Consider the following 25,313-nt stretch of genomic DNA (forward strand, 5'->3'; position numbering starts at 1 on the left):
ACCCCAAACCCCCCAATGCAATTAACCCCTTTGTTTGCAATAGCAGTGAGGATACAAGGTTTCAGGTACTGGTAATTTTGTAGATTAGCTATAGCTATACCTGTTTCGCAATAACTAACGGATATCAGGCTACTTAATACAACCTATGTACTGTGAGCATATAAGAATATGATTGTATCATATAAATATGTCTATAAATGGCTACCGGCTTCTATCGACACCTCAAAAGTGCACTGTGATCTTAGGCCCGGCCTAAGATCACAGTGCACTTTTGAGGCGTCGATAGAAGCCGGTAGCAATTTATAGACTTATATTTATATGATACAATCATATTCTTATCATGGTCAATTGTTTAAGAAAATGAGTAACTCATGATAGTTAGGTAAAATTAATAAGATTAAAGACAAGTCCAAAAAGTCTCTAATTAACTTCAAATTCCATATAAGAGGTTAAGATCTCCTTGCAGATGCGTGATGCGACCTCACAATTTGGCAGCTAACTCTGCCCCCAGCATGCAGCATTACATAATTAATTATTTTATTTATTATTTTTAAAGCATATTATCATATCAATATTTTTTGAGGGGGCACAGCATTCTATTTGGGTGGGCATTGCCCCCCAATGCCCCCCCCCCCCCTTGGAGCCGACCCTGTACTGAAGGTACCTATTATCCTATGGCAGACCGCAATCAGAGCTGCTTACTACAGACTAGTGAGACAGAAGTGGAGCAGAAACCTACCCTACTTAAGTGGGAACATGGAAACCGTTATGTTACAGTTAGATCTGGTGTCGTCATGCAGCAAAGTAGACCTGATGCAGAGCCCTCTCTATTCGTGTACCAGGATGATGCGGCCGGTCTCCTGGTAAGCGACAGCAATTCAACCAAATTTCAGACCATAACAGTGCAGAGAGAGGCAGTAAGTTCCCGGCAACGCGCTGGAAGTTGCGGAAAGCAGCTCACTACTAAGGGGACAAATATTTGTTTGATCCCATTAATATGCAATAATCTCAGCAGACTGAAGCTACCTGTTTTGTGGCGATCTTTATACCAAAAGACCCAGACTCCCTTGCCCTATATACTTAGACTTGATTAGCTACATAGGAGAGGTGTTGGCAAATTGTAGGGATTCTGACAATTCTACACTACGGGGTACCTAGTTACCTATTCTCTGATGATCCATGTCACTCTTACATAACAGCTTTATAAATAGTCCTCCTTACTGATATGTTAGCATGAGCTTTCTCTTCCCATTTGCAATGATACCTTCTGTTTCTCTGTGTTTGTATTTGTTGTTCTGCCCCAGGTGGATAAGCTATTAGCATGTAAACTGAGGCTTTACTTTGCTTTCCCATCTTGAGTTTGTATATTGGAAGCTTAATGGAGACATGCACCTTCATAACAACAGAGATATAACAAAATTTAGGGTTTTATTTTGCTTTTTTTCATCACTGTAATATTTTTACACAACTGAATTCTGTCATATATAAAATGTACACAGATCAGTTATCTCCAAATTTATGTACTGTTGGGACAACTCATTATTTATAGATCTCCTTATTATGTTATTTTAAATACACGCTTAGACGCAGATACCTTCGCTTGCCTATGCTGTAGATTCTTGGAAGTGGCTGATTATATCCCTTCATCATTTTCTACCAATTTCTAGTTCATTTATTTGTTAGATTCAGTAACTTGATATATTACATCTCAACTTGTATATAGTAACATGGTACAACCTCTAGTAGTCTATTACACATAGATGTAACCCACCAATTTGCCAATATAGACCTTCATACTTAACCTTTTATTGGAGCGTCTAGGCCATTTTCTTTTTTCCATATATATACAACTATATACCAAATAGCCACTAGCTAATATCCTTAAGTCCAATGTGGGCACCCAGTTGCTTGGTTTTGAAATTTTATATTTATATTTGCTATTATCTAACTACGCAATTAAACTTCCTATAGTATTTACGTATTATAATAGATCCTCCGCCTATCCACTGGACTTAACAGTTGGATAAGCACTTTGGTCTAATCTAGCAGACTATTGCTTAAGTTCTCTCCCTCTATGATGTCATGTTTAGAGATACCAATTTATATGTATTTGACCATATCTGTTGCTAGATTTCCTCCAAATAGTTGCTCTTTACAATTTTCAGGGTTCAAGAGCGACCTTCCACATTATGGGAGGAATTTATAATATATATATATATTATATATAAAATATATATATTATATATAAAAAGGTATCATTTCTACTTTGCATTGTCTCATATTATACTGCTAATATACATACCACCCAAAGGTACAGAAGTAGTTATATTTCCTACTTTTAGACTACAGATTGTTTATTCTAATAAAGCCTGTTCATTAGCTATAATGATCTTTTTTTACTTTTTGTTGAGGATTGAAAATATATTGTATACCTATAATTTCTGTGATGTGACATTGTATTGTATTCTTCAACTTATAAAAACCTCAATAAAAGATCATGATTAAAAAAATGAATACAAAAGATAATAATAATTATTTATATTTACCTCTAAAGCTGTGCTTTTTCCACTCTAGAGAGGGTCTCCTGATATTTATGTAGCCTGCCTAGAGCAGTGCAAGACCTAATTTACATCTGACTTCTGATTGGTCACAGCAATGGAAACTAAACATACTAAAAAGAACTTTAACCCCTTAAGGACCAAGGAGGATACGTCCTACAAAAAATATCAGATAGTGACCAAGGACATAACCTGTACGTCCTCGGGTTTCAAGCGGTTCCAACCGCTTTCAAGGTGTCACAGTGATGACTCGGTATTGAGGCATCACTGTAATACCTTGTTTAGGACACAGATGCAGAAAGAGCCACTCTGTGGCCCTCTGCATTGGGCATTGATGGCGCTGATTGTTGGCGGGTGGGAGCAGCAGCTGGGAGGCATGTGGGCGGCCCATCAATGTGTCAGCTTCCCGATCTGGTACAGGAGACTTTGCGGCTTAGTCGGCGGAAGCGGTGGGCCGGGACGCATGGGTGTGGGTGCACGCACGCACCCGCGGCGAATCTCATTATTTGAAGAAAAAAAAAATGTTGTTTTGCACCGATGGTAGTGAAATTAAGGACTTTTGGGAAGGGATCTGGGAGGGGGAGGGAGGTAGGATGTCGAGGGGGGGCAGCTACACTACAGAAAATGTGTTTGTATTAAAAAATAAAAAAAATTACACATTTTTTGGGGGCAAACTGGGCACTGGCAGACAGCTGCCAGTACCCAAGATGATGGCAAATAGGTAGAGGGGGGAGGGTTAGAGAGCTGTATGGGGGATCAAGGAGGTTGGGGGCTAAGAGGGGATCCAACACTGCAGAATCAATTGGGGGGAATTTTTTTAATTTTTTTTTAAAATGCTTTATTTTTTAGTACTGGCAGACTTTCTGCCAGTACTTAAGATGGTGGTGACAATTGTGAGGTGGGGGAGGGAAGAGAGCTGTGTGAGGGGGGTCAGGCAGGGTTCAGGGGGTGGGATGTGCCAGGTGGGAGGCTGATCTCTACACTAAAGCTAAAATTAACCCTACAGCTACCTAATTAACCCCTTCAATGCTGGGCATAATACAAGTGTGGTGCACAGCAGCATTTAGCAGCCTTCAAATGACCAAAAAGCAACGCCAAAGCCATATAAGTCTGCTACTTCTGAACAAAGGGGATCCCAGAATATGTGTGGGTACAGTAAATGAGTAAGAGGAAAATTACAGCTAAACACAAACACCGCAGAAATGTAAAAATAGCCCTGGTCCCAAACGGTCAGAAAATGGAAAAGTGCTGTGGTCCTTAAAGGGACACTGAACCCAAATTTTTTCTTTCATGATTCAGATAGAGCATGCAATTTTAAGCAACTTTTTAATTTACTCCTATTATCAAGTTTTCTTCATTCTCTTGCTATCTTTATTTGAAAAAGAAGGCATCTAAGCTTTTTTTTGGTTCAGTACTCTGGACAGTGCTTTTTCATTGATGGATGAATTTATCCACCAATCAGCAAGGACAACCCAGATTGTTCACCAAAAATGGTCCGGCATCTAAACTTACATTCTTGCATTTCAAATAAAGATACCAAGAGAATGAAGAAAATTTGATAATGGGAGTAAATTAGAAAGTTGCTTAAAATGTCGTGCTCTATCTGAATCATGAAAGAAAAAATTGGGTTCAGTGTCCCATTAAGGGGTTAAAGTATGCATTCTTAGACTGCTCTGAAATATCAAAACCTTGCAAATTTTGCTAAAACAAATTGTGTTTATAAAAAAAAATGTTTTGTTCAAAACTTTTGCTGAAATATACGTTGCATATATACCATTATTTTCATAGCATTTTAATAGTGATGGATACACTCTTTTAAGTGATTAAAATATTGTTTTCCTACCTTTTAGGCTTGAGAATTCAATTTTATTCTTGATCTTGGCTTGCTCTGTCACAAAAAGTGCTGACTGTGTCATCAGGAGCTGTCGAGGTCTGGGTTTGAACCCACGTCTGTCGTACTTAATCACAGGCGTACCATACTTTAAATAAGAACAATAATGTTATAAAATAAATTAATACATTTTATAATTTCATACAAATGAACAGCATGTAACAGGACTAGTATTAGGAGGATTTAAATGGACCGTAAACACCTTGTAATCACAATATTTTGTGATTGATCATCTTAATGTCTTACCTTAGATTAAGCTGCATATAGCCTCCTGCGCACCTTTCTATATCATGCAGCAGGAACGGTAAAAAAAGTTATTTCTCTTGTTAAGTGTGTTCAGTCCACGGGTCATCCATTACTTATGGGATATATTCTCCTTCCCAACAGGAAGTTGCAAGAGGATCACCCAAGCAGAGCTGCTATATAGCTCCTCCCCTCACATGTCATATCCAGTCATTCTCTTGTAACCCTCAACAAAGAAGGAGGTCGCAGGAGGAGTTGGAGTTTTTACTTAATTATTCTTCAATCAAAAGTTTGTTATTTTAAATGGCACCGGAGTGTGCTGTTTTTTCTATCTCAGGCAGTATTTGGAAGTAGAAACTGCCTGCGTTTTCTATGATCTTAGCAGGCGTAACTAAGATCCACTGGCTGTTCTCGACATTCTGAGGAGTGGGGTAACTTCAGAACATGGGAATAGCATGCGGGGTCCCCCGCAAATGAGGTATGTGCAGTACAATATTTTCTGGGAATGGAATTGACTAAGAAAATACTGCTGTTACCCGTATGATGTAAGTACAGCCTTAAATGCAGTAGTAGTGACTGGTATCAGGCTGATAAATGTATGCACAGTAGAGTTATTTTCTAGGGACTAGAATTTGACTGAGAAAATACTGTTAATACTGAAATAATGCTTAAGCCTTATCTGCAGTGGTAGCGACTGGTTGCAGGCTTAGTGATAACTTTGCATGACATTTAAAGAAGTTTATTTTCAAAACGTTTACTGGCATGTTATTCGTTTTGTGAGGTACTTTGGTGATAAATCCTTTTGGGCATGAATTTTTTCTCTTTTTTTCCACATGGCTAACGTATATTTCTGCATAGAAACCGTTATATCAGGTCTCCCACTGTTGTAAATGAGCGGGAGGGGCCTCTTTTCAGCGCCTTGTTGCGCAGTTAAAATTCTAGCACAGTCTTCCTGCTTCTTCCTCCTTGATCCAGGATGTCTCTAGAGAGCTCAGGGGTCTTCAAAATTCGTTTTTGAGGGAGGTAATCAGTCACAGCAGACCTGTGACAGTGTGTTAGACTGTAATAAAAACGTTTAATATTAATTCGATATCCGGTTTTTTTGGGTACTGAGGGGTTAATCATCCTGTTACTAATGGGTGCAATCCTCTGCTAATTAATACATTTAAAGAATTGTTGACTATAACTGAAATTAGTTCTTTGTTACTCAACTGTGTTTTTTAAAAGCGCTGCAGCGTTTTTTATATTGCTTGCAAACTTATTGAAAGTATTTTCCAAGCTTGCTAGCTTCATTGCTAGTCTGTTTAAACATGTCTGATACAGAGGAATCTGCTTGTTCATTATGTTTAAAAGCCGTTGTGGAGCCCAATAGAAATATGTGTACCAATTGTATTGATGTTACTTTGAAAAATCAATCTGTACCGATTAAAAAATTATCACCAGACAACGAGGGGGCAGTTATGCCGTCTAACTCTCCTCACGTGTCAGTACCTTCGTCTCCCGCTCGGGAGGTGCGTGAGATTGAGGCGCCAAGTACATCAAGGCCCTTACAAATAACTTTACATGATATGGCTAATGTTATGAAAGAAGTATTATACAATATGCCCGAGTTAAGAGGCAAGCGCGACAGTTCTGGGTTAAGGACAGAGCGCGCCGATGACACGAGAGCCATGTCTGATACTGCGTCACAATTTGCAGAACATGAGGACGGAGAGCTTCATTCTGTGGGTGACAGTTCTGATTCAGGGAGACCGGATTCAGAAATTTCAAATTTTAAATTTAAGCTTGAGAACCTCCGCGTGTTGCTAGGGGAGGTGTTAGCGGCTCTGAATGATTGTGACACGGTGGCAATCCCAGAGAAATTATGTAAACTGGATAAATACTACGCGGTGCCGGTGTGTACTGATGTTTTTCCTATACCAAAGAGGCTTACAGAGATTATTAGTAAGGAGTGGGATAGACCCGGTGTGCCTTTTTCCCCTCCTCCGATATTTAGAAAAATGTTCCCTATAGACGCCACCACACGAGACTTATGGCAGACGGTCCCTAAGGTGGAGGGAGCAGTTTCTACTTTAGCCAAGCGTACCACTATCCCGGTGGAGGATAGCTGTGCTTTCTCAGATCCAATGGATAAAAAATTAGAGGGTTATCTTAAGAAAATGTTTGTTCAACAAGGTTTTATATTACAGCCTCTTGTATGCATTGCGCCTGTCACTGCTGCAGCGGCATTCTGGTTTGAGTCTCTGGAAGAGGCGATTCGCACAGCACCATTGGATGAGTCTCTGAGCAAGATTAGAACCCTTAAGCTGGCTAATGCGTTTGTTTCGGATGCCGTAGTGCATTTAACCAAACTTACGGCTAAAAATTCCGGATTCGCCATACAGGCGCGCAGAGCGCTTTGGCTTAAATCCTGGTCAGCAGATGTAACTTCTAAGTCTAAATTACTAAACATTCCTTTCAAAGGGCAGACCTTATTCGGGCCCGGCTTGAAGGAAATTGCTGACATTACTGGAGGTAAGGGCCACACCCTTCCTCAGGACAGGGCCAAACAGTCTAATTTTCGTGCCTTTCGTAATTTCAAGGCAGGAGCAGCATCAACTTCCTCCGCTCCAAAACAGGAAGGAACTACTGCTCGTTACAGACAGGGTTGGAAATGCAACCAGTCATGGAACAAGGGCAAGCAGGCCAGAAAGCCTACTTCCGCCCCTAAGACAGCATGAAGTCAGGGCCCCCTTTCCGGAGACGGATCTAGTGGGGGGCAGACTCTCTCTCTTCGCCCAGGCTTGGGCAAGAGATGTACAGGATCCCTGGACGTTGGAGATTATATCTCAGGGATACCTTCTGGATTTCAAAACTTCTCCTCCACAAGGGAGGTTTCATCTGTCAAGGTTATCAACAATCCTAGTAACGAAAGAGGCATTTCTACAATGTGTACAAGACCTCTTAGTGATGGGAGTGATCCACCCAGTTCCGCGGACGGAACAGGGGCAAGGGTTTTATTCAAATCTGTTTGTGGTTCCCAAGAAAGAGGGAACCTTCAGACCTATCTTAGATTTAAAAATCTTAAACAAATTCCTAAGGGTTCCATCGTTCAAGATGGAAACCATTCGGACCATCCTACCCATGATCCAAGAGGGTCAATATATGACCACAGTGGATTTAAAGGATGCCTACCTTCACATACCGATTCACAAAGATCATTATCGGTACCTAAGGTTTGCCTTTCTAGACAGGCATTACCAGTTTGTAGCGCTTCCCTTCGGGTTAGCTACGGCCCCGAGAATTTTTACAAAGTTTCTGGGCTCTCTTCTGGTGGTACTAAGACCACGAGGCATAGCGGTGGCTCCGTACCTAGACGACATTCTGATACAAGCGTCAAGTTTTCAAAATGCAAAGTCTCATACAGAGATAGTTCTAGCATTTCTGAGGTCGCATGGGTGGAAAGTGACCGTGGAAAAGAGTTCTCTGTTACCACTCACAAGGGTCCCTTTTCTAGGGACTCTTATAGATTCTGTAGAGATGAAGATTTACCTGACGGAGTCCAGGTTATCAAAGCTTCTCAATGCTTGCCGTGTCCTTCACTGCATTCCAAGCCCATCAGTAGCTCAGTGCATGGAAGTAATCGGCTTAATGGTCGCGGCAATGGACATAGTGCCATTTGCGAGCCTACATCTCAGACCGCTGCAACTATGCATGCTAAGTCAATGGAACGGGGATTACTCAGATCTGTCCCCTTTACTAAATCTGGACCAGGAGACCAGACATTCTCTTCTCTGGTGGTTGTCACGGGTTCATCTGTCCAAAGGAATGACTTTTCGCAGACCAGATTGGACGATTGTAACAACAGATGCCAGCCTACTAGGCTGGGGAGCAGTCTGGAACTCCCTGAAGGCTCAGGGATCGTGGACTCAGGAGGAGAAACTCCTCCCAATAAACATTCTAGAATTAAGAGCAATATTCAATGCTCTTCTAGCTTGGCCTCAGTTGGCAACACTGAGGTTCATCAGATTTCAGTCGGACAACATCACGACTGTGGCTTACATCAATCATCAAGGGGGAACCAGGAGTTCCCTAGCGATGTTGGAAGTATCGAAGATAATTCGCTGGGCAGAGTCTCACTCTTGCCACCTGTCAGCGATCTACATCCCAGGCGTGGAGAACTGGGAGGCGGATTTTTTAAGTCGCCAGACTTTTCATCCGGGGGAGTGGGAACTTCACCCGGAGGTATTTGCCCAACTGATTCATCGTTGGGGCAAACCGGATCTGGATCTCATGGCATCTCGCCAGAACGCCAAGCTTCCTTGTTACGGATCCAGGTCCAGGGACCCGGGAGCGGTGCTGGTAGATGCACTAGCAGCCCCTTGGGTTTTCAACATAGCTTATGTGTTTCCACCTTTTCCGTTGCTACCTCGACTGATTGCCAGGATCAAACAGGAGAGAGCATCGGTGATTCTGATAGCGCCTGCGTGGCCACGCAGGACCTGGTATGCAGACCTAGTGGACATGTCGTCCTGTCCACCATGGTCTCTACCCCTGAGGTAGGACCTTCTAATTCAGGGTCCTTTCAACCATCCAAACCTAATTTCTCTGAGGCTGACTGCTTGGAAATTGAACGCTTGATTCTATCAAAGCGTGGGTTTTCGGATTCGGTTATTGATACATTAATACAGGCTCGGAAACCTGTTACCAGAAAAATTTACCACAAGATATGGCGTAAATATTTATATTGGTGTGAATCCAAGAGTTACTCATGGAGTAAGGTTAGGATTCCTAGGATATTGTCTTTTCTACAAGAGGGTTTAGAAAAGGGCTTATCCGCTAGTTCACTAAAGGGACAGATTTCTGCTCTGTCTATTCTTTTACACAAGCGTCTGGCAGAGAATCCAGACGTCCAGGCTTTTTGTCAGGCTTTGGCTAGGATTAAGCCTGTGTTTAAAGCTGTTGCTCCTCCGTGGAGCTTAAACTTGGTTCTTAAAGTTCTTCAGGGTGTTCCGTTTGAACCCCTTCATTCCATTGATATTAAGCTTTTATCTTGGAAAGTTCTGTTTTTGATGGCTATTTCCTCGGCTCGAAGAGTCTCTGAGTTATCTGCCTTACATTGTGATTCTCCTTATCTGATCTTTCATTCAGACAAGGTAGTCCTGCGTACTAAACCTGGGTTTTTACCTAAGGTTGTTTCTAACAAGAATATCAATCAAGAGATTGTTGTTCCATCCTTATGTCCTAATCCTTCTTCAAAGAAGGAACGTCTTTTGCATAATCTAGACGTGGTCCGTGCTCTGAAGTTCTACTTACAGGCAACTAAAGATTTTCGACAAACTTCTTCTCTGTTTGTCGTCTACTCTGGACAGAAGAGAGGTCAAAAGGCTTCGGCTATCTCTCTCTCTTTTTGACTTCGTAGCATAATACGCTTAGCCTATGAGACTGCTGGACAGCAGCCTCCTGAAAGAATTACAGCTAACTCCAGTCACCACTGCACCCTATAATTTCTCCTTTCTCGTCTTGTTTCGGTCAAATGACTGGATATGACATGTGAGGGGAGGAGCTATATAGCAGCTCTGCTTGGGTGATCCTCTTGCAACTTCCTGTTGGGAAGGAGAATATATCCCATAAGTAATGGATGACCCGTGGACTGAACACACTACAAGAGAAATAAATTTATCAGGTAAGCATAAATTATGTTTTTAAAAAGAATATAGTTTCTGGCCACTTTGAAATGGCCACCAAACACCGCCCACTAATGACTTCACGATCTGAGCTGCATATGGTGTCCAGTCACAAAAGCAGACTGTCAATGCTATTCAGCAGAGTGCCCAAATGCAGCTCGGATTGTGATGTCATCAGTGGGTGGAGTTTGGCGGCAATTTTAAAGTGACCATAAACTATATTCTTTTTAAAATAACTTTTTTACCGTTCTTGCTGCATTATATAGAAAGAGGTGCAGGAGGTTATTAACTTAATCTATGGTAAGACTTTAAGATGACTAAGGTGTAAACTGTCCCTTTAAAGTACAGGGGAAAAAAGGGACAAAATAAATATTGCAGAGTTGTTTTTCTACACATAATTTAACATTAATATTAAAATCTCAAAGTGTTCACTTTAAGTCTAATATAGTCCCAGATTGGAACACAGCCATACAGAACTCAAGGACAGTGAAGTTAGTAAAGGAAAGATTTATATGAAGTAGGTATTGGATTATTTAGCTAAGGTTGTTTCAATAAGTTGTAATAGTGTAATGCATAAGGAGATGAGCAAGTGTAGTAACAAATGGATTTATACAGTGCTTGTGACTGCTTAAGAGAGCATTTATAAAGCACGGATGTATACTAGTGTGTATATGGAAGATCTCAGGGCATATCTAATGAGGATATATACAATTATGCAGTTCTATTTCATACCTTGACCTTATCATATAACATGAGCTGAAGCACTTTTGGGTTAATATTTTGTTCACCTAAACAAAAAGACAAAATCAGAAGTAGTAAATGTTTCATAATTTAAAAGTATAGATCTTCATATGGGTCTAAATTTCCATATCCAGTGAGGCTATAGGAAATAATCTTCTAAAAAGATCTTGACAGGTAATTGTTATAAAATCCCTATTTATTGTTATACCCTTATATCTGTCATCTTCTTGGTTACACACTTACTGAGTCTGGTCTCTGAAAATGGCTGGCTGATACTCTGTGAGTAGCCCTCCTTCTTCCCTTGAAAAATCTCACTGGCCAATACTTTCTGGTGCATCTACAATTTAAGAAACCATATTAGGCACATGCAGATAACTTCTCAAACTCATTCTTCTACAGAAGACAAATATAGGGCAAATAAGGTTAGTATCAAAAATGGCAAAAAGGTTGGCACTGTTTCTGGCTGGCTTTCTGCAGAGAGAAGTATAGATTGAGGAACCACATCATTTAAGGTTTTCTACCAACCTTGATTTCAGTTACTAAGGTATGTGACATTATATTTGTGTTTCTTAGGGACATTATAGTATCACACATGGTATTATACATATCAGCAAATGTAATAACATGCTTATCTATATGCAATGTTCTATAAATATTTCATACACACACACACACACATATATATATATATATATATACACTGCTCAAAAAAATAAAGGGAACACTAAAATAACACATCCTAGATCTGAATGAATAAAATATTCTAATTAAATACTTTGTTCTTTACATAGTTGAATGTGCTGACAACAAAATCACACAAAAATTAAAAAATGGAAATCAAAATTTTCAACCCATGGAGGTCTGGATTTGGAGTCACACTCAAAATTAAAGTGGAAAACCACACTACAGGCAAATCCAACTTTGATGTAATGTCCTTAAAAAAAGTCAAAATGAGGCTCAGTAGTGTGTGTGGCCTCCACGTGCCTGTATGACCTCCCTACAACGCCTGTGCATGCTCCTGATGAGGTGGCGGATGGTCTCCTGAGGGATCTCCTCCCAGACCTGGACTAAAGCATCCACCAACTCCTGGACAGTCTGTGGTGCAAAGTGAAGTTGGTGGATGGAGCGAGACATGATGTCCCAGATGTGCTCAATTGGATTCAGGTCTGGGGAACGGGAGGGCCAGTCCATAGCATCAATGCCTTCGTCTTGCAGGAACTGCTGACACACTCCAGCCACATGAGGTCTAGCATTGTCTTGCATTAGGAGGAACCCGGGGCCAACCGCACCAGCATATGGTCTCACAAGGGGTCTGAGGATCTCATCTTGATACCTAATGGCAGTCAGGCTACCTCTGGCGAGCACATGGAGGGCTGTTCGGCCCCTCAAAGAAATGCCACCCCACACCATTACTGACCCACTGCCAAACTGGCCATGCTGGAGGATGTTGCAGGCAGCAGAACGTTCTCCACGGCGTCTCCAGACTGTCACGTCTGTCAAATGTGCTCAGTGTGCCCCTGCTTTCATCTGTGAAGAGCACAGGGCGGCACAGGGCGCCAGTGGCGAATTTGCCAATCTTGGTGTTCTCTGGCAAATGTCAAACGTCCTGCACGGTGTTGGACTGTAAGCACAACCCCCACCTGTTGACGTTGGGTCCTCATACCACCCTCATGGAGTCTGTTTCTGACCATTTGAGCAGACACATGCACATTTGTGGCCTGCTGGAGGTCATTTTGCAGGGCTCTGGCAGTGCTCCTCCTGTTCCTCCTTGCACAAAGGCGGAGGTAGCGGTCCTGCTGCTGGGTTGTTGCCCTCCTACGGCCTCCTCCACGTCTCCTGATGTACTGGCCTGTCTCCTGGTAGCGCCTCCATGCTCTGGACACTATGCTGACAGACACAGCAATCCTTCTTGCCACAGCTCGCACTGATGTGCCATCCTGGATGAGCTGCACTACCTGAGCCACTTGTGTGGGTTGTAGACTCCGTCTCATGCTACCACTAGAGTGCAAGCACCACCAGCATTCAAAAGTGACCATAACATCAGCCAGAAAGCATAGGAACTGAGAAGTGGTCTGTGGTCACCACCTGCAGAACCACTCCTTTATTGGGGGTGTCTTGCTAATTGCCTATAATTTCCACCTGTTGTCTATGCCATTTGCACAACAGCATGTGAAATTGATTGTCACTCAGTGTTGCTTCCTAAGTGGACAGTTTGATTTCACAGAAGTGTGATTGACTTGGAGATACATTGTGTTGTTTAAGTGTTCCCTTTATTTTTTTGAGCAGTGTATATATATATATATATATATATATATATATATTTATATATATATATAAAACCCAATAGCCTCCCAAATACTAGTGCAAGTAATACTCCTCGACCTAAATGAAAGATTTCTATACATGTTCGTACCCATAAGAAGACTTGTACCACGGCAAGAGTTAAAATAAATTAAAGGTAACCTTTTATTATCACCCCACAGTATAGATAAAAAATATATATGTTTATATGTCAACTACAGGGCCGGATTTACATCTCAGGTGCCTGTAGGCACAAAAACCTGAAGCGCCCCCCTACCCCCCCCCCAAAAAAAAAAAATAAAAAAGTGGGAAAAAATGAGGACTTTTTTTATTATTATTATTTAAGACAACTAAAAATAAATATTAGATGTAAAATTACATTTTTCCTTTTATAGAGATACACAAATACACACACCAATTGCAATATTTGTTGTAATGGAAGTTACACCAAAAATCAATATTCACTTGACTCAAATGGCCATACAATTTCTATTATGTATAACAAAAACAAATCATGTTAAACTTTTAATGCAAAATATTCTAAAGAAAACCCTATTTAAAGGGACATAAAATGTGAAAGTTTGCTAGAGCATTTTAATATTGCACTAGTGCTTGCACAGAAGTATGTTACCCTCTTGCAAAAGAGTTAAACACATAGTCAATATCAGTTCTGAGACAGCTTTTCTGGAGATGACTTTGACTATGTGCTTAACATTTTGTTGGAGTTAAACACAGTTTTGTGTAAACAATAGCAATATTAAAACTAGCAGCATGCAAGCTCATCAACAACCTGTGCAGCCAGTGGAAGAAAACATAAAATGTAGGTATTTTTTCCACTACATGAAAAAAATCTTGTGAACTCTGATATTTTTGGTACAAATACACACAGATGTTACATTTATTTTGTTCTGAAATATAAATATCATATGATGTTGCTCTCAAAGGAAAACATGGAATGTTGTAGATTATATGTAATCCAGGGGTCAACAAATGTGTTTAAAATTAGAAATTAGAAATTCAATTTACCACATTACAAAAATACCACACTTAATAAAAGAACAGATTAACAATTTTGTATGTGATGTGTGTGTATGTATATATATATATATATATATATATATATACATATATATATATATATATATATACACACATACATATACATACATATACATACATACAAACAAATATGCCATGTGAGTGGTTTACACACATACACATTTTACAGCCTTACAGTCTACAAACTTTGTTGTCAAAGTGCCCTAAAGGCTGTAAAATGTGTAAATCACAATTGGCAGCTTGTAATAAAGAGCAGAGCAGCTAGTCCCACATAACCTCCACACCTCCAAGGCCTTTATAGAACAAAAACATTCATCCTGAAGCAGAATTTAACCCCCTGGCTATAAAAATGCCCTACAGCACATAATAAGTGAATACACTGCAACCCTCTCTGGTAGCCAAGGGGTTAAAGTGCTCTGCTTGTTATGTTGTCATTCTAGGCAGCATTAGAAGCCTTGTACAATCCTAACCTGTTGTTTTGAAGCTTTCATTCCTCAACAAAAAGTGTCTGCTACACATCAGCATGGAGCTTGGCTGTGTGAGTCCACAGAAGTACATAAAATAAAAGTGAAACTAAACATGCCTGGCGAAAATGGGAGGGGTTTAGTTTTAATATTTGCCCCTCTCTCCTTCATGGCTCCCTCAACTGCTGTAACATATTACCAATAAACACTCGACTCTGTAAGCACCTGGCAGCATAATTCTTACTAAAATCAATGCCCTCACTAAAAAAAAATAAAAAATTTTTTTTTTTTATTACTGACAGGCAGGCGCCCCTCACTGCAAGGCGCCTGTAGGCACATGCCTACTGTGCCTAATGGGAAATCCGGCCCTGGTCAACTAGAATTCACCCTTCCTTATTAATTTAAATTCATATGACTTTGTAATCCTTTAAAATGTCTTTGCTCTTGTTTGACACTATAATCACCAAGAAATCGGCTTATTTTGTTTTAGGTGTTTCTTGTCATATTATTTACTAAATAAGCAGAGCTGCTTTCAGGTTATGCATGTTTTTTATATTTAGGCAGTCTTCTTAGGAAAACTAAACAAGGGAGAAAAAATAATTATGGGATAATTTCCCTGAATAAACACTAAACAGGTGCGTGATGGGCAAAAAAACATTTGTGTGATAAGCTGCCATGAAAACAAAATGGGTATAGGATGGACCCCATGAAATATAAAAGAGTATGGAATGTATGAACAACAAATATGAGATAGGGTTATAAGGTGCAGGTGACAGCTCTAGTGAGGCAAGAGTGTAGCATGAGGTATAAGGACTAATACAGCTTTGTGTGAAGGATCTCTTAATATAGCAAGACAAATAAGTGATAGCACAGCACAGAATCCAAAAATGTGAAACAGTGTGCACAATGCAACAGAGTGTCTGCATACCCCAAACAATATGAGGTAAAATTGTAGAAAAACTGCACAGAACCACTGTATAAAAAGCACTAAGTCTCTTTATTGGGGTATCATCTCCACAACAGCAGCTGCTAAGGAGATGAAACCCCCAATAAATAGACTTTTTTCCTTTCAACTATATTATCTTTATTACATTTTTAAAATAGGAAATTCAACAAATGAAAGAAAAAGATAATATAGGCATAATACAAACACTTTGCATTCCAGATATCTAAAATAAAAACAGACTCTGAGTGGCTGATTTATTACGCTGCAAATGCAGCAGTTTCCGCGCGAGTCTTCAGGCTCACCAGAAACATACGTTAAGTAGCAGCGGTCATAAGACCGCTGCTCCTTAACTCGTCCGCCACCTCTGAGGTAGACAGCAGTCAGCCCAATCGGATACGATCGGGTTGATTGACACCCCCTGCTAGCGGACGATTGGCCGCGAATGTGCAGGGGGCGGTATTGCACAAGCATTTCACCAGAAATGTCGGCATTTATCGATTTCGGGTGGACATTATGCGCTACATGATCCCTTAAAGATATTCTGTGGCAAGTAATGATTAACAATTTGAAGATTCTGAAACATAAAAGGAGGACTCCAGAGAATACTCAGAGCTGGACAGAAAAGGTGTGAAGGAGGAAAAAAAGGAAAGGGAGAAAAGAAAAAGAAAGGGAAGTATAAAGAAAAGAGTCAGATTAAACAGTTAGATATATGGACCACTTAGTAGTATCTTGAAAAAGTTCAATCTTGTGCGTATTCCTTTAGAGATGCAATGACGGACTAAAGCCATATGTTAAGGATAATTCTATATCAATGGGGGTAGAACACAACCACGGCAGCCTCTGACATAAGAGACAAGAAGGATGTCCTTTGGCCATTATCTCAGGAGACATTGCTTTTTATGCAGTGCTGCTGTGCAATCTTTCTACAATGATAGAGTGTAAGGGATTGGAAACGTTTCATGATTCCATGCACAAATAATTAATAAAAAGTTAATATATTAGCACTTCATATTAAAACTTTGCTTTTAGAGAACACATATAAATGCAGGCCAGCTAAGGCCTTGGAAATAAGGCTTTTTTTTACATTCCTGCTCCACGCATGATATAACAATATAGGTTGTATATTTCTCATAGCGCTAACTATGAGAAACTAACGTTATTATGACTAATATGTTTTTTAACAATTGGCAGGAAAGTAGCTTTGTCACTGCTTGTTAATATATTGTTCACAGTCTTGTAATATAGAGTTAGTTCTGTAATTCTGTAGAAGAGGGGCAAAGAGCTGCGGGCAAGCCACAACTCTCTCTCTGACACCAGTCCATGCAGGCATAGAGATGTGCAAACTAAAAGTTTGGTTCAGTGCTGCTTTTGGGTATCATCACAGTGTTGAACTTGGACTGTTCCTGTTGGGATTTGACTAAGCTGAACATCTTCTAGACTAATCTGAAAAAGCTGTAATCGAAACGGTGAAACATGTCAAGGGAGGGTTGTTGATTTTTTCAACTCCTTACTCGTTTTAAAGTTGCAAATAGATCTGACACATACAATGAGTTAACATAACTTTACTAAGTGGGCATTTGATGGGGTCAATGTAGTTTTACTACCAATACTAACTATTGAGTGCCAAATCGAATTACTTATAGTTGAAAGCAGTATAACTAATGGAGGATATATGTTAAACAACAGCCGTTACAAGGCGGTAATATTCAAATTTGGAACGCAGATTACGAATTGATAGAAATATCTGTAATAATTTACCAGTTGATAACTCGCAATGTGTTGGTTGTAAACCATCCGGATAACAGACGCTTTTATAAGTTAATAGATGAGCTCAAGTATTTTCAAACCATATCACCGTTGAATGTTTATTGCAAATAGATAGAAATATCAGTAACAATGTAGCATTTGACTGCTCGCATGGGCTTTGTTCTAAACAACCGTGATAAAAACGTATTTATAGTTTATTAGATAAGTTTAAGCATTGGCAAACAATGTTGATTATAAACACTATTATTGCTCTATAAGGTATTGTCAGAATACTAACAAAAAGGATACTTTATTGCAATAAACAATCTTAATAGTAATACACTCAGTCTGAGTGCTGACATAAGCCAAAAAGTGTATTTAAAGGGACATGAAACCCATTTTTTTTTCTTTCATGATTCAGATAGAGAATACAATTTTAAGCAACTTTCTAATTTACTTCTATTATCTCATTTGTTTCATTCTCTTGGTATCATTTGTTGAAGGAGCAGCAATGCACTAATGGTTTCTAACTAAACACATGGGTGAGTCAATCACAATCGATATATATATGCAGCCACCAATCAACAGGTAGAACCTAGATTCTCTCCGGCTCCTGAGCTTGCCTAGAAAAACCTTTAAGCAAAGGATAACAAGATAAGGAAGCAAATTAAATAATAGAAGTAAATTGGAAAGTTGTTTAAAATTGTATGCTCTATCTAAATCATGATAGAAACATTTTGGGTTTCATGTCCCTTTAAGTCAATCTGAGATAAATTTATGCTCAGACTAAGATTAGGACATATTTGTAACCACCTATTGAATTACATTATAACCAAAGGATGTTTAATCTATCTATTTACTTATAAGGCCACAGTTGAAGCATAGGAATAACATATATATATATATATATATATATATATATATATATATATATATATATATATATATATATATATATATATATATACAGTTGTGCTCATAAATTTACATACCCTGGCAGAATTTATGATTTCTAGGCCTTTTTTCAGAGAATATGAATGATAACACAAAAACTTTTCTTTCACTCAGGGTTAGTGTTTGGCTGAAGCCATTTATTATCAATCAACTGTGTTTACTCTTTTTAAATCATAATGACAACAGAAACTACCCAAATGACCCTGATCAAAAGTTTACATACCCTGGTGATTGTGGCCTGATAACATGCACACAAGAGTTGACACAAAGGGGTTTGAATGGCTATTAAAGGTAACCATCCTCACCTGTAATCTGTTTTCTTGTAATTAGTGTGTGTGTATAAAAGGTTAATGAGTTTCTGGACTCCTGACAGACCCTTGCATCTTTCATCCAGTGCTGCACTGACGATTCTGGATTCTGAGTCATGGGGAAAGCAAAAGAATTGTCAAAGGATCTGCGTGAAAAGGTAGTTGAACTGTATAAAACAGGAAAGAGATATAAAAAGATATCCAAGGAATTGAAAATGCAAATCAGCAGTGTACAAACTCTAATAAAGAAGTGGAAAATGAGGGGTTCTGTTGAAACCAAACCACGGTCAGCCACAACTGCCAGGAAAATTGTTCGGGATGCAAAGACAAACCCACAAATAACTTCAGGTGAAATACAGGACATGTGATGTGGCTGCTTCAATATGCACAATAAGGAGGCATTTGAAGAAAGATGGGCTGCATGGTTGAGTCGCAAGAAAAAAGCCATTACTACGCAAATGCCACAAAGTTTCCCGCTTACAATAAGCTAAACAGCACAGAGACAAGCCTCAAACCTTCGGGCACAAAGCCATTTGGAGTGATGAGACAACAATTGAGCTTTTTGGCCACAACTATAAACGCCACATTTGGAGAGAAGTCAACAAGGCACATGATGAAAGGTACACCATTCCTACTGTGAAACACAGAGGTGGATCGCTGATGTTTTGGGGATGTGTGAGCTACAAAGGCAAAGGAAATTTGGTCAGAATTGATGGCAAGATGAATGCAGTATGTTATCAAACAGAATGCCTCATTTTCCACTTCTTGATTAGAGTTTGAACACTGCTGATTTGCATTCTCAATTTCTTGGATATCTTTTTATATCCCTTTCCTGTTTTATACAGTTCAACTACCTTTTTCCCACAGATCCTTTGATAATTCTTTTTCTTTCCCCATGACTCAGAATCCAGAAACGTCAGTGCAACACTGGATGAAAGATGCAAGGATCTGTCAGGAGTCCAGAAACTCATTGACCTTTTATACACACACATTAATTACAAGAAAACAGATCACAGGTGAGGATGGTTAACTTTAATAGCCATTCAAACCCCTTTGTGTCAACTTGTGTGCATGTTATCAGGCCAAATTCCCCAGGGTATGTAAACTTTTGATCAGGGTAATTTGGCTAATTTGATTGATAATAAATGGCTTCAGCCAAACACTAACCATGAGTGAAAAAAAAGTTCATGTGTTATCATTCATATTCTCTGAAAAATGGCCAAGAAATCATAAATTCTGCCAGGGTATGTAAACTTATGAGCACAACTGTGTATATGTGTATATATATATATATATATATATGTGAATAATAGTTCAATCAGCGTAACCCGATAACCTCACACGTGCAAATTTATATATATACACACACATCTACAGTGATTAAAATGTAAGATAATCCCATGAATTTGAAGGGGAATCTTTGAACCTCAATATACGCTATTTTGACAAAAATAGCCTAATCAGTCCAACACGGTGGGACTATTTTATAAGTGCAAACTTATATACATATTCCTATTGCTCAAATCTACAATATTTCTACTTAATTAAAGAGACAGTAAGCACGTTGATAAATGTTGACTTTTACCAACATCTATCTTTAATTTCCAAAGTGTGTGCTATTGCACTACCCAACACATTGCGACACGACACACTTTTTGATTAACCCATTGTATGTATCCTCGTAAAAAGTTACATAACTACAGAATATAATTGATCTCTATATTATAAGTCAATAAAAGTTATGTGCAGACCTTATATAACAGTTCAACAAAGAATATACACATTAAGTACATATTGCTGGGTAAATATAACTACAGGGAGTGCAGAATTATTAGGCAAATTAGTATTTTGACCACATCATCCTCTTTATGCATGTTGTCTTACTCCAAGCTGTATAGGCTCGAAAGCCTACTACCAATTAAGCATATTAGGTGATGTGCATCTCTGTAATGAGAAGGGGTGTGGTCTAATGACATCAACACCCTATATCAGGTGTGCATAATTATTAGGCAACTTCCTTTCCTTTGGCAAAATGGGTCAAAAGAAGGACTTGACAGGCTCAGAAAAGTCAAAAATAGTGAGATATCATGCAAAGCTTCTGAAGCGTGATCATCGAACAATCAAGCGTTTCATTCAAAATAGTCAACAGGGTCGCAAGAAGAGTGTGGAAAAACCAAGGCGCAAAATAACTGCCCATGAACTGAGAAAAGTCAAGCGTGCAGCTGCCAAGATGCCACTTGCCACCAGTTTGGCCATATTTCAGAGCTGCAACATCACTGGAGTGCCCAAAAGCACAAGGTGTGCAATACTCAGAGACATGGCCAAGGTAAGAAAGGCTGAAAGACGACCACCACTGAACAAGACACACAAGCTGAAACGTCAAGACTGGGCCAAGAAATATCTCAAGACTGATTTTTCTAAGGTTTTATGGACTGATGAAATGAGAGTGAGTCTTGATGGGCCAGATGGATGGGCCCGTGGCTGGATTGGTAAAGGGCAGAGAGCTCCAGTCCGACTCAGACGCCAGCAAGGTGGAGGTGGAGTACTGGTTTGGGCTGGTATCATCAAAGATGAGCTTGTGGGGCCTTTTCGGGTTAAGGATGGAGTCAAGCTCAACTCCCAGTCCTACTGCCAGTTTCTGGAAGACACCGTCTTCAAGCAGTGGTACAGGAAGAAGTCTGCATCCTTCAAGAAAAACATGATTTTCATGCAGGACAATGCTCCATCACACGCGTCCAAGTACTCCACAGCGTGGCTGGCAAGAAAGGGTATAAAAGAAGAAAATCTAATGACATGGCCTCCTTGTTCACCTGATCTGAACCCCATTGAGAACCTGTGGTCCATCATCAAATGTGAGATTTACAAGGAGGTAAAACAGTACACCTCTCTGAACAGTGTCTGGGAGGCTGTGGTTGCTGCTGCACGCAATGTTGATGGTGAACAGATCAAAACACTGACAGAATCCATGGATGGCAGGCTTTTGAGTGTCCTTGCAAAGAAAGGTGGCTATATTGGTCACTGATTTTTTTTTTTTTTTTTAAATATTTTTATTGAGGTATAGATGCATTACAACAAATAAAAGACATAAAAGTAAAGAAGTTACAATAACCACTATATCTTTAAAAAGGGTTCATTTGTTGCATATCATAAATAGTAAACACACATAAAGTAAACCCCAAATTTTTTCATTTTTTGTTGCTAAGAGACTAGAACATTTTCAAATCTTATTTCCACATCTGATATACCCTTAGAGATATAATCTTAGCCAGTAGATCTCAGAAAAATGTAGCGATACAAAATACATATCTCTCAATAGAACAAAAAGAAAGCTAACACAGATGAAATAGAAAGATATCACAATAATACTTTCAAAATAAAAGGTTGCGGTACAATTAAGCTAAACCGCTTGAGTAGCTCTTCCAATTAGGAAGATACATTATGGGGGGGAAGAGGTGGCACACTGAATATAATAAAATAACAAAGGTGCCAGAAGGGGTAACCTTGATCTAGATAAGCTAGGTATATGTATGCTATCTTGTAGCAGCCTTAGAATATTTATGTTGGGGGATTATAGAGTTAATTAACTGTAGGTAGAGGAGGTTCAGCCCCCAGCCAAAGAGGACAGGACAACATTTAATGAACTATGTGTGTATAGCTAAGGTATATGGGCTATCTTATATCTGTGGAGTTACTTGGCATAGGGCAGTAAATAGCGCATAACCAATACCATACATATTAAATAGCCTGGAGTGACAATAATATGACATCACATAAACATAATCCATCTAGACATATAGAGCTGTGTGTCACCCCAAGTCCTACGCCTCTCACTTGACAATCAATATATAAACGCAGATAATCTCTGAGCTGTATATCCAGCTCGCTGTTCAAGTAATGAGTAGAAAGGTATAATGCCACTGCAGTTGAACTCCTGTGCAGCACATAAGTCGGTCTAACACAGGACTGAAAATTACTTCCTACTTGGGTTAACCTCATAACCTTGTGCAAACAAATATAAACAAGTCCTATATGGAACAACATGGGATATATACTGGTTAGTCCATTTAAGAACATGGGAATAAGCATATTAATGAGACAAACATCTAGAAAAATATAACCAGCAAACTTAATATAAGTGTTAGAGTTCAGTATTTTGCCCAATGTCTCTGGATGCAGAACCTCCTAGTGACAAATTTATCCTGCTATACTTATATGGCACACATACAGATTTAAACAAATGGGCCTCAAACCATTGCAATCTCTTCATGAAGGGCAGTCACATAGAAATGCTTTGTGGTCCTTAGAGGGATTAATATAGTTCTCAAACCTGCTGATATATTAAACTTGCAATATTGTCACATTTGCTGTTGTCAGTTATGTCCTCAATATCATGGCGTGCCTTATTCAGTTCAACTTTGTCCGTCAAGAATGGTGTCAACACATCAAGCCAAATTATATAAGTTCTGTGTTAGATGGGGAGATCGTGATTTTAAAGCTACTTAACCAATTCCGGCTTTCCCAGTGCAGAAATGAAGCCATTCACTATCAGCCTCAAAGGTCTTAAACCAGGAGGAACGGAACAAGCAACACTGTTCCCATTTCAGAGAGAGCTGTTCTGATGCTTGAGTTATCTTTAGGCCTATTAAGAAAGCACAGTGAATGACAGGGAGGCAGTTAGTGCTAATGGCGTCAAGGCCCTTTGTGTTCCCTCGAGGTCCCTGTCTCTCGGCATCATCTAAGACAGCTATGCAAGTGAGATCCTCTCCCGTGTGGAGCTGCAGGACCGTGCTGGTAAGTAGGAGCTTAATGTTGACCCCCTCAGCCTCCCGATATGTCCCAGGGTCAGCAAATGGGAGACTAAAGATATGTGAGGGATGCCGGGGCCCCAAAGCATCCCCCCGATCAGTGTCTACCTCGTTTTGGTCCGGAGACAGTATTATCGGGATCTCGCGCCGCTCCTCCGGTTCCACCACTTCATCCAAAGCGGCAATAAGCTTGTTGTGATGGTGGGTCAGGAGTTTAGTGATCTCAACAACTATCCAGTGGGTATCAGCCATAGTAACTGCGTGTCTGCGGGTGCGGGAAAATGGCCGTCGTCACTATAGATCCAGAGTAGGATTTCCAAGTATAACCCACAAGAATTGGCAGAATAACAAAATGTTGTGACTTCCAAGCTGCAGATGGGAGTTGTAGAGATAGTCCCACTATGAAATTGGTTCTCGGTGTGTCAAAAATCTGGTTTTAAATCGTATTTAGTTGAAGTTATGTAGGAGCTCTAAAAATCTGCGACCTCTTCTGCTCACTGCTGGCTCCACCCCCCGTTTTTGTTTTGTTTTTGAATGTCAGAAATGTATATTTGTGAATGTTGAGATGTTATATTGGTTTCACTGGTAAAAATAAATAATTAAAATGGGTATATATTTGTTTTTTGTTAAGTTGCCTAATAATTATGCACAGTAATAGTCACCTGCACACACAGATATCCCCCTAAAATAGCTATAACTAAAAACAAACTAAAAACTACTTCCAAAACTATTCAGCTTTGATATTAATGAGTTTTTTGGATTCATTGAGAACATGGTTGTTGTTCAATAATAAAATTAATCCTCAAAAATACAACTTGCCTAATAATTCTGCACTCCCTGTATATTTACACAATCTTGTAGTAGCCCAGACCCTGATCCCCTCAGTACCAAATTAAACTACTCATATATGTCTGTATTCTATTTGTGTTTTTAAATTTCACATTTTGTTGTTTTTAATGTTTCTTATTAAAAGTTATTTTTTAAAACCATTACCTAACCACTACCCCTTAGAAATATTCGGCTAGATTTGGAGTTTTGTCGGTAACGACCCGAAAAACTAACGCCGGCTTTTTTCTGACCGCACCATAAAAATAACTCTGGTATTGAGAGTCCACAGAATGGCTGCAATAGGCTCCAAAAAAGAAGCGTAGAGCATTTTTAACGCAGCTTCAACTCCAGAGTTGCTTACGCAAGCGGCCAGCCTCAAAAACGTGCTCGTGCACGATTCCCCCATAGGAAACAATGGAGCTGTTTGAGCTGAAAAAAAAACAAACACCTGCAAAAAAGCCGCGTTCAGCTCCTAACGCAGCCCCATTGTTTGCTATGCGGTAACCCTTCCTACGTCTGCACTTAACACTCTAACATGTACCCCGAGTCTAAACACCCCTAACCTTACACTTATTAACCCCTAATCTGCCGCCCCCGCTATCGCTGACCCCTGCATATTATTATTAACCCCTAATCTGCCGCTCCGTAAACCGCCGCTACTTACATTATCCCTATGTACCCCTAATCTGCTTCCCTAACATCGCCGACCCCTATATTATATTTATTAACCCCTAATCTGCCCCCCACAACGTCGCCTCCACCTGCCTACACTTATTAACCCCTAATCTGCCGACCGGACCTGA

The 25,313-nt window shown here is 39.7% G+C and overlaps 1 protein-coding gene across 1 annotated transcript in view; it reads right to left on the bottom strand.

Moving 5' to 3' along the window:
- Positions 1-25,313, bottom strand: part of MYO1H (myosin IH) — a 372,029-nt gene that overhangs the window by 40,279 nt on the left and 306,437 nt on the right. The window contains 3 exon segments of the mRNA XM_053702119.1: positions 4,402-4,537; positions 11,091-11,146; positions 11,343-11,436. Of these exon segments, the coding sequence (XP_053558094.1) occupies positions 4,402-4,537; positions 11,091-11,146; positions 11,343-11,436 (286 nt within the window).

This window comes from Bombina bombina, chromosome 2 (genome assembly GCF_027579735.1).
Source record: "Bombina bombina isolate aBomBom1 chromosome 2, aBomBom1.pri, whole genome shotgun sequence".
Lineage (NCBI taxonomy): Eukaryota > Metazoa > Chordata > Amphibia > Anura > Bombinatoridae > Bombina > Bombina bombina.